The 11,321-nt window shown below is 43.4% G+C and overlaps 1 protein-coding gene across 1 annotated transcript in view; it reads left to right on the forward strand.

The window, feature by feature from the left end:
* NCMAP (non-compact myelin associated protein) overlaps window positions 1–6,258 on the forward strand; it is a 37,649-nt gene extending 31,391 nt beyond the window's left edge. The window contains 3 exon segments of the mRNA XM_075908950.1: window positions 1,862–1,957; window positions 3,535–3,619; window positions 5,158–6,258. Coding sequence (XP_075765065.1) covers window positions 1,862–1,957; window positions 3,535–3,619; window positions 5,158–5,299 — 323 coding nt within the window. The 3' untranslated portion in view covers window positions 5,300–6,258.
* The last annotated feature ends 5,063 nt before the right edge of the window (window positions 6,259–11,321 follow it).

Below are 11,321 nucleotides of genomic sequence, written 5' to 3' on the forward strand. Positions count from 1 at the left end.
TGGAGTATTGTGTCCAGTTCTGGACCTCCTCACTACAAAAAGGATGTGGACGCACTGGAGAGGGTCCGGCGGAGGGCAACCAAAATGATGAGGGGCTGGAGCATATGACCTACGAGGAGAGGCTGAGGGAGTTGGGTCTGTTTAGTCTGCAGAAGCGAAGAGTGAGGGGGGACTTGATAGCAGCCTTCAACTTCCTGAAGGGAGGTTCCAAAGAGGCTGGAGAGAGGCTGTTCTCAGTGGTGATGGATGCAGAACAAGGAGCAATGGGCTCAAGTTGCTCTGGGAGAGATCCAGGTTGGATATTAGGAAAATCTGTTTCACTAGGAGGGTGGTGAAGCACTGGAATGGGTTCCCTAGGGAAGTGGTGGAGTCTCCATCCCTAGAGGTGCTTAAGTCTTGGCTTGACAAAGCCCTGGCTGGGTTGATTTAGTTGGGATTGGTCCTGCCTAGAGCAGGGGGCTGGACTTGATGACTTTCTGAAGTCTCTTCCAGCTCTATGGTTCTATGATAATGAGGAAGATAATGCAGCTGTGTATGGCATACATGAGAATATTCTATTATTTTCCAATTGTTTTCCCTTTATATTCAAAACAAAGCCCCACACATTGCAGTCTCAGCATTGCGAGCAATAGTGCTTTGGACAAGTACTGCAGAATACAGCTGTTCGTGCTAATATAGGACCCCTCTGTGGTTTTTCACTTGCAAAGTCAGAATTATCACTGTGCCTAGATTATGGCCTGATTCTTTTGCAAATGCTGGGAGTTCCAGGCCACACTGCAGTGCAGACTTTGAAACTCGCTATCTGTGCAGTTTGCTTGCCTGTTGCCACTTGTTTCCAGCTTGCTGTGATTTCCTCTCTGAAACTCAGTACTGTGTAATGGTAAAAGTGCATCTCTGGTGTGCATGGAATGTGCTTGCTTTATCCTATTCTAGAAAATGTACCCAGCCTTTCTCAGGTCTTCATTGTTTTTCTTCATTTAAATCATTGCTCTGGGGATGAGGGGTTCAGCATGCAGGTGGCCCTCGGGAGAGAGCACAACCCCAGCCCTTTCTCACTGTGGCACCTTGGGGCCAGATGAGAAGCACCTCTCTATGGCTGCTACAGCTGCAGTGGGCACAGCTGGGGGAGGGGTGAATGTCCCCCAGATGTGCGACAGATACACAGACGGACAACCCCCCGAAATATATAGTAGATAGCTGTCCCTTTCTCCATCGCTGCCTCCTGCTGGCCCAATGGGGTTATAGCTCCCTCAGTCTCCATCTCTGGCCCCTCACTGCCCCCCATGGTCATTCTGCAGAACAACTGTCCCTCCTACCATACCCCTTTCCATTTTATGAGAAAATCAGATTCGAGGCACTTGTCATTATCCTGGCTCAACCAAACCCCGACCTTGCTTTAAGTTATGGTAAGAGGAAGCTGCCTACCAAATGTGGTGGTCCTAGCTCTTTCTGTTTAGGAGGAGATCTTGAACAATCAGACTCAGGGACAGACAGATGCACATTTCTAATATATATAGTAAGAAGATGATGTTAGCAGTGCTGAGCACTGTCCATTTTATGGTGAATATCTCACTTGGGGACTAGAAAAGAATCCTTACTCACACTGGGTAAAATGACACATTGAAGTCTGTGGCAAAACTCCCATTGACGTCCGTAGGGCTAGAATTCCATCCAGTGTATAATACTTTACTCTGCAAGTGTTCATTCATTTCAGCAGAACAATCCATGGTGTAAGGTGAGAACCAAGAGCCAGAATGTAAAGAACCAAATAGCAGATGGATAATTGTCAAGTTCTCTCAAATAGGTGCTGGCAGTAACTGTCAGTGGTTTTTTAAAAATCATGTTCTTTTTCTTTTTCTAGCTGGAATCAAGATGACGACAGCTGCCCCACTGGGTGAGAATACTCTCTCTCCAACAAATGTGACCACAAAGTCTCAAGAAGAAATTCTTTATCAGAGTAAGGGAAATAGTGACAATGGATTTATTTAAGTTGTATTTTGAAATCCCTGTGTCTGGGGAAGATTTTGAAAAGCTATCCCAAACATTCTCCTGTGCAAACGTCGTTTAACAAAGGACTTGTACAAACCTGTTATATCACCCTTTGAAAATTTATGCTCCTAAAGATAATCAAAATTAAATAGAATATAATGGATTTTGGTGAGCGTGTTTTAACAAAGTGTCAGTCTTGAAGGTCTTGTTTAAATGAAGTTGTACTAGATTTTGCTATGTGTTTTGATGCTTTCAGCTATTATATAGACACTGACTTCTTGACATAAAGAAAAATGTATTTTGCTATTGATAACTTATTTTTGTTGTTTTTATTAATCTAATTTACTTGACATCATTTGCTAGTTTTGCAGAATCTACTAGCCCAGGCACAAAATCTATTCACCTGCCCTTTAACATGAAGACTAATGAAAACATGATACACAGAGCCCAATCCTCCGAAGTCTTATGTATGTGCTTAACTGTATGCACAGGGATTAGTTGTTTGTTGATAGTATCTAATGGACCCAGCAAGAATCCTAACCCCATTGTGCAGGGCATCACACAAATCCTTGTCGTATGTCTGCATGCAGCTGGGAGTATGCTTCCCAGCTCAGATAGAGACTCACCAGATCTGCCCCAGCTGGCGCTAATGTAACTTGGGATAGTATGGGAGGCAGCTCAGGTTAGCCATCTTGAGCACGCACCCACCTGGAACTCCTGGGTGTGTATTCAGGCAGTTAGCTTGAGTCACTACTAGTATTTCTGTAAGTTGTTCACCTGTGTGCCTCACAGGAGAAATTCCAGTGCCACCTCCCTGATTAGCTGAAGGCTTGCAGCTAGTTTTTTGTTCTACTGGTGGTGCACATTCACACATCTCAGTGAACATAAAAATTGATTCTGCCCATGGATGGAAAAATTAACACATGGATGGAAAAGATTAGAAGGAACATTGGCCACTACCCATGCTACTCTGGGCTACCATGCCTCTTTTTAGCATGCAAGCACAAGCAGAGCTGTTGCATATCTGTGTGCCCAAGCTGGGAAGCATGCTACCAGTTGCAGTGTTGATGTACCCATACAAAGGGAGAGTCCTGCCCCTGATGAAAAAGAAAAAGGAAGGAAGGGAACCCAGAGGCACTGAGCAGGGAAATGACTTGCCCAAGTTTATAAAACCGGTTGGGCAGAATTGCAGGCGTCCTGAAGCCCCACCTACTAAACCAGACCATCTCTGATTAGGTTTGTTTACTTTTTGTATTTCCTCCAGCAAGGATGTAGAAAAGTGACCCGACTGTTTTATTTCTAGTCGGTTTTACTCTCTCCGTTCTTAAGCACCAATTCAGTACTGCAATGTTTGGAGTTAAGCCTTTGCCTGGTTAATTTAAGTTCCATGTTTAAGGAGAAAAAGCTTTCCAAAACTCGCTTCCATTTTTATCCAGGGAAAAACAGTGGTTTGCGGTGCAAACTCTGCTGACAAAGTCATGTCTAAACAGTACAGTAAACGCTGCTGAAACAAAACATTCTGTCTTTTTTCCCCCTTCCTCCCAGGTTCCGGAGCAATAGTAGCTGCCATCGTAGTTGGAGTGATTATTATATTTACAGTGGTCCTGCTTGTGTTGAAAATGTATAACAGGTACACAGCTTTCTCCCATTTCCTTTACGTAGCTAAGCTTAGACAGGATAAACTAAAATCACAGCCATGTGTGTTGGGTCTGTGCTGCATTATCCCCTAGGCCATGTCAAGGACTTAATAGCCAAAATTCCAAAGACTAAAACACATTCGTGATTGTTCATTTCAACTTTCAAACATCATAACCACTCACTCTAACTCTCTTGAGTATCTCATCTTTTTCTGTTCTTTCCATGCCACTCACACTGGTTTCCTTGATGTCCTCCCTTCTCATCTGTACTTCCTGTATTTTCATGTCTTGGCTACACTTTCTGGTATCTCAAGCTTCAGAACAAATCCTTTTTGCATAGGTCTCTTGATGTGTGTCTCTCCTTCTACTATTCTGCTGTATTTAAGAATACATCAATTGTTCTAGATGTAGTTTTCATGAAAGACTCCTCAGAAAACAAAAATGTAGTCGTCCTCTTTCCTAGTTATGTTTCCTTTCCCTCTCATCCTGGTTGCTGGCCTTTCCTGCCCCCTGCTGCTCCACCACATGTGCCAGCAAAGCAGCAAACTGAAACTGACATAAATCATGTCAGTTTCACTTTGCTCCTAGGAGTCAAAATGGACTTGTTTTGTGTTGTTGCTGTCCAGATACAAAAAGTGTAATGAACGCAAGTCTATCAGAGGCCTTTGCGTGTCAGCTGCAGAAGGCTTTGTCTACCATTTCTCATATGTGGTGCCATCTGGGCCTCGTGGCAGAACAGTGGGTACGGAATTGCCATTGGCAGTGGGCTGCTACGCATGCACAAGCCTCACCTGCGAGGACATGGTCCACCTGACATTTGGGCAGTGCTGTACCTGCACTGGCTGGCACTGCTGGGTATGCTCTTCCGGCATAGGCAGGGCTTCCACATATCCACCCCGCTGCCTTCACCACTGCTAGTACCATCCCCTGCGTGCCTAGCAGCCCTCCAGTCTGCCTGGGTGACTGAAAAGGGTGCAGGGGCCCCGTCTGCCACCACTATTCCAAAAACGTGTGGGGGAAACAAAAAAGATCCATTTCATCAGACCCTGCAAAACAGTAGTAACTTTAAAAGTTTTCAAAAAACTATGCTGGTCATTTCCTCCTCTTCATCAACCCCCAGGGAAGCTGTAACGCTCTTACTGGCTGCCCAACTCTCGGGAGCAGACAGCAGAAGATTCTTGGTGTTGGAGCCTGTTCTTTGGAATTCAGTGGGGCAACCGGGCGAGCTTCTTATTCTGGCATTTTTGTGGAGGAAAGTGCAGTGGGGTGTAGATCTAGGACTCTCCTCCTCACACTGAGGAACCGTTAGTAATATTGTGTTTTAGTTAAAATCTTGGGATGGAAATCTTGGTTTCATTGACTAAAATGCTAGGGATTCCCACTGATTTCAGCATGACCAGGATTTCGCCCTGGATATTCAAAGCAGCCTGATTCTTGCCATTTTTCCCCAGACACTACTTAGAATGGAAGAGACCACACCCAGGCAAGTAGGGAACAATGAAGAAATGTTAATTTTAATTTCTTTTTATAGACACATGAGGGCAAAACGAGAGCTGGAATCCACAAGCACCAAAGCCAAGACCCCACCTGCTTTCGGACCGACCAGTAACACTGCTAACCAACCCACAACGATAACTATCGTACCAATGGACATCCATACGCAGAACAGATAACTGTTGTTTGCCCCGCTTATGTCTCCTAGAATGGGACCTGACAACCAGACTCCTTATTCACATTGACGTATGACTCTCTACCAGAGAGGGGGCTGGCACTGGGATAGTGACAATGTGTTGTTTTTGCTGTGGAGATGAAACCAATGACCGTGTGGGTAACTGGACACATTTTATTTTATTAGAAGGAACAAATAAAAGACTGGGAATCTTTGAATGGCTGGTCTAACAATGGGATGGCATCAAATCAGCAGGAATATGAGGAGTTAATTTTTTTCTGTAGAACTGTTGATGTTAAACAGCAAAAATACCCTTTAGAGGGATTAAAAGGTGCATGCCCCTTTATTTTAATTAGACATGAGCTGTCTGGTGAGCTTTCTTTTCCTCTTCTGCAGTGATCAGTAGTAATGAAGATAAAAGCTCTGGATGTAAAGGCTACTATTATGTTTCATTCTTGGATTTATTAGGCTTGTTGTACATGCTCATTTTTATTTTAAGCATGAGGAATAGCACGTAAAGTAACAAAATTGTATTCAGACTTTACTGGCCTTTTTGAGTCCCAGTTAGACAAATACACATGGACTCAGATACAGCAGAGGATGACTGGGATATGCTGTTTAAAAGAAAAGATTTCATGTCCTCAAGCAACTTGATAGACTATGTACCTTTCCAACGTAATCCCTCTTTTCAGGGACTTTAACTCAGTAGTCATACTTGTGCTGGGTTCTCCGCTTGGGCATACTTTATTTATTTATTTATTACAAAATGATGGGATGGGGAGAAAAATCAATTCTATTTTTCAGTTACAAGAAGGCAAACAGGAAAGGAATAACTAGTGATATTGTACGTGTGGCTGCTTTTCTTTAAAGAGAGAGATTTTAAAAAAGAACCGAAATGTTGCAATCCATAATGTAGATTACAGACTTTGGCTTTTTTTCAGAAAAATAAATGTTTAAAACAACCGCAAGCTGTTTGGTTTTGCATGAGTAACTGTTGTGGGTGTGCAGTAATTCCAAAAAAAATTCCCAGGGATTTTCCACAGGCCCACTGGGTACACACACAGTAGCTGCATTGTCACACACTCTATGGCCTATTGTACCCAAGCTCTACATATTAAAGTGTCCCTAAACATTAGCTAATGGAGTAGACAGTAATGGTTGGGAGGAAGGCGGGGTAGCTTATGGATAATTCACCTTGTGCAAAGCCCCTATATAGTGATGGGAGAGTTCTAAAGAGCATTGACCCCATCTTTCCAACTTGCCCAGCCCCAGTACTGCAGTACAAGCCAACATAGGGTTTTCTGAGTACACTGCTAATCTTGGAGTCTGAATATTGGATTCGGTGGGTTTAAACTGCATCCTCTGCATTGCATTAAGAGAATGTTTTGACAGAACTGCATGCAAGACTGGCTTTAAGCACAAATAAAGCTAGTGGTCACCTGGATGCCACTCTTTTGAGGGCCATAAGAAAATTTGCCACTGGCAGCCAGCTTGACTTCTACTTTTAGTACAGAGCTAGGGGGAAGAGGCCAGCCTGGTGTAATATTCCTATTTTTAGCCTATTTTATGGCCTCCTGCCTGACGTCTTGGTGTGCTTCAGTGATCTGCGTTTGACAATTTGTGACACTAGATCTATTATACAGTTGAGAGAGTTTGTCTGTCCATCTGTTCAAGAACTCCTCCTACCTGGTAAGAGCTAGGACCACCAAATGTGGTATACAGCTTCCTCTTATCCTAACTTAAAGCAAAGTCAGGCTTTGGTTGTGCAGAGGAAAGGAGGGCAAGTACAGCTCCCCTTCACCCATGCATATAGGGGTGCATAAAAACATACAGAAGAGAATCACCAGGCACATGAAAGGGGCTGGCTGGTGGCATGCCACACTCCCAAGCCTCCCACCATGCAGCTGTCCTTTAGAGAGGGTTGGGGCTGCAGCCCCCAGATTTGTATGGGAACCTCGTTGGTTATTCCCCTTTGTCATGGAGTGAGGAGAGATGCCCAGTTTGCTCCATTCCTCCATGTGGCTGGGGAGCACAGGGGGCAGACAAACCCAGACCTGCTCCAGCCAGGGGACATGCACTCATAGGCCTGCTGGAGCTGCAGCAGCCATGCAGAGGTGCTTCTCACCTGGCCGTAAGCTGCTGTGGAGAGAGGGGGCTGGAATTGTCCTCTCTCCCCAGGGCAGCCTGCTACTGAACCCTCATCCTCAACCCCATCCCAGATTTAAATGAAGAAAAATAAAAATGGAGTTAAGGACCCGAGCAACGTCAGGTAAATCTAGTGTATTGTAACGCCAGCCCTGCCTGAGAAACACTGTTACTTACAAAATGGTGTAACAAACCACATCGATCAAAGAACCAAATTTGAAAGGAATTTTTTTTAAATACAAAGCCTGAGATGTTAAAATAACTGTCCATGACTTTAATCTGACTGCAACTCATTTGTGATTCTCCCCATCACAAAAACCCCACATCAGTCGGAAGTCAGCGTGACTCCACTCGCTGCTTCAGCTGAAAACATGCAACCGGAAAAAACATTAGGCTGATCGCTCTACAACCAATGCGGGTGAATTTTTCATCCTGAGGGCAGAGAAAGATAAGAGCCTATGTGCCAAACCAGCACCTCTGTGAAGTTGCTACACTATATCCTCCATGCTCCGGGTGTCTCTACTTTGGGAACAACCATGGTAGGGCCCCTGGCAGGCAGAGGTGGAAGCAGGTCTGTGCACAGCAGCACCCCCATCTCCCCCTGCCCCTCAGTTGGGAGAATGGCAGCGCAGTGACGCTCTACGGGAGGCTCTTTCCCACTGCTCCCATAGTGGTGGGGGACACGAAGCCCCAGGTGAGTGCCCTTCCCCCACTTCCCTCTGACTCCTTTCCTGGCCCAGCAAAATCTTTAATCCAGCAAACTCTGTTTCCCAGTTAAAAAGTCTCAGAGGGGTAGCCATGCTAGTCTGTAACTAAAAACCAATAGCCCTGTGCCACCTTAGAGACTAACACAAATATACAGAACTCACCTGCTGAAGTTACCCATTAAAGCCCGTGATTCTATGACAGGCTTCCTGGATTAAAGAGGTCCAAGTGTATCTTGGGCTCCAGACTCTCAGTTGTATTTAAAACAATAGCAGCAAACCTTCTAGTTGCTACATGTGCAAACACCACCTCAAAAATGTGAAATGAGTGTAAATGGTGGAGACGTGAGTCTGTCATCAGCCTGGAACAATAGCTTGGGCTGGTGTGACCCATTCCAATCATCTCCATGAGGTAAACTCAAGCTTGGTCTACACTTAAGAAATGTTACCAGTGTAACGCTGTCAGGAAGGGATGGGATTCCAGTTCTGACTGGTGCCACGTACTTCAGTGTGAACCGGGTACTTTCAGTGCTTCACCTACTGTTATCTAGTTCCAGCAGTCGGAGGTTTAGGCACACCCAGAGCATTGGGGTTGCATCCCTGACCACCTTGGCTAATGGCCATAAATATATCTAATTCTTTTTTTATCTCGGTAACTAATTTTTTATCTCGGTATCTAATTCTTTTTTTTTTTATCAGACATCCCCTGGTAACAAGTTCCACAGGTGAAGAAGTTATCTCTTTGCCAAGCTCAACCATCCCAATCTTTTAATCTCTCCTTATATGAAATGCCCTTAACCACATTGGTTGCACTTTTACTTATATATTTGTTGAGGCAACCCACAATTGCATGTGGTATTCAAGGTATGGGTGTACTGTGGATTTATATTATGCCACTGTGTTCTGTTTTATCTATTTCCTAATGGTTCCTAACATTGTTGGCTTCTTTGACTGCCATTGCACTTGGAGTGGATGTTTTGCAGGGAACTAGCCACAATAATTCAGAGATCTTTTTCTTGAGTAGAAACAGCTTATTTAGACCCCATCATTTTGAATGTATACTTGGCATTATGTTTTCCGATATATATTACTTTCCACTTTTCAACACTGAATTTCATTGCCATTTTGTTGTCTATGCATTCAGTTTTGTAAGATCCTTTTATAAATCTAGTCTGCTTTGGATGTAATTCTCTTGAGCAATTTAGTATCGTTGCAAACTTTGCCGCAAACTTTGCCACAACACTCTTTCCCTTTTTAAACAGCATTACTATGTTGGTAAAAGCCTAGTCTAGCTAGGATACGTCTAGACTGGCATGATTTTCCGGAAATGCTTTTAACGGAAAAGTTTTCCATTAAAAGCATTTTCGGAACAGAGCGTCTAGATTGGCATGGACGCTCTTCCGCAAAACCACTTTTTGCGGAAAAGCGTCCGTGCCAATCTAGACGCGCTTTTCTGCAAAAAAGCCCCAATCGCCATTTTCGCGATCGGGGCTTTTTTGCGGAAAACAAATCTGAGCTGTCTACACTGGCCCTTTTGCACAAATGTTTTGCGCAAAAGGACTTTTGCCCGAATGGGAGCAGCATAGTATTTCCGCAAGAACACTGACAATCTTACATGAGATCGTCAGTGCTTTTGCGGAAATGCAAGTGGCCAGTGTAGACAGCTGGCAAGTTTTTCTGGAAAAGTGGCTGATTTTCCAGAAAAACTGACCAGTCTAGACACAGCCGCTACAGTTTGCTAAACGGGAATGTTCTATATCAGAGAACACTTTTATACTGGGATAACTGCATCTATGCTGGGGGGTGGGAGTTGCTGCTGGCATAGTTAATGCTGAAAATTCTTAAGGACGGACAAGGCTTCACGATTCTACTTGCTTCTAGGCAGAAGCTATAACATTCTTTGCCTTAAATAACTTACTGAACCATAACTCGCAGACAGGGAAAGTTTTAGCCAGTGAGGTGGCATCTTAGACACCAATGCTGTAATATGATGTGCAAGCTATGTGCAGAAAAAAGCCTGGCAACTCTTTAGTCCCACAGTGAAAATAAACAAACATACTAGAAAAACCCACAACCTTAGAGCTACAATCTCACCAAATAGATGTGCAAGCATCTGTAAGCCAGCTTTTGTTCCTTTTGCATTTTTCAATTGACTTTTTTTTAGCAGAGGGTATGTAGCGCCACCTAGCATCATCTTTCTATATGATGAGAAGCAGCTACACTATTTTACATATTTCCCTACATATTAAACAATAAGCGATGGACCCCTCAGCTTGGCCACAATTGACAATACTTCAGAAATTTGTCTCAATTCATGGTTCTAAGTAAGTTTGGCAGAATTCTATTTTTTAAATAATTCTGATGGATAATTTCAATGTTTATTTTAAATTTCTTTTCAACTTTCCATTTTAAATTTTCACAGTTGCAGGAAATTATAATTGATTTTAGACAATGGGAAGGTAATTGACAGACTATTTAATGATACAAAAAGCTAAAGCTTTATAACCATTGAAACACAAATTGTCAACATCACATGTCAAAAATATACACAGAAATAAAGAACTAAATTCTCAAGCAACATTTTTCTTACTTTGCCTATTTGAAAATGTCTATTATTTCAAATATATTTCCTCTGGTTGGTGTGTACAGTGAAATTGGTGTTTACTGACATTTACGCATAAAAATCACATCCTTTCAATCCTTTTTATAAAGCTACTTACCACAGCTTCACATTATCAAAGGGCTATAGAAACATTAAGGCTGTGTCTACACTGGCAAGATTTTGCGCAAAAGTGCCTGCTTTTGCACAAAATCTTGTCACCTGTCTATACTGGCCGCAAGTATTTGCGCAAGAACACTGACGTTCTAATGTACGAAATCAGTGCTTCTTGCGCAAATACTCTGCCGCTGCCGCTCAGGGATAAGCCCTCTTGCGCAAGAGGCCAGTGTAGACAGGCAATGTTAATTTCTTGCGCAAGAAAGTCCAATGGCTAAAATGGCCATTGGAGCTTTCTTGCGCAAGAGAGCATCTACACTGGCACGGATGCTTTTGCGCAAAAGCACATGCCAGTATAGATGTTAGATGTTAACTTGCGCAAATACTTTTAATGGAAAACTTTTCCGTTAAAAGTATTTGCACAAAATCATGCCAGTGTAGACGCAGCCTAACTGACTCAG

This window comes from Pelodiscus sinensis, chromosome 25 (genome assembly GCF_049634645.1).
Source record: "Pelodiscus sinensis isolate JC-2024 chromosome 25, ASM4963464v1, whole genome shotgun sequence".
Taxonomy (NCBI): Eukaryota; Metazoa; Chordata; order Testudines; family Trionychidae; genus Pelodiscus; species Pelodiscus sinensis.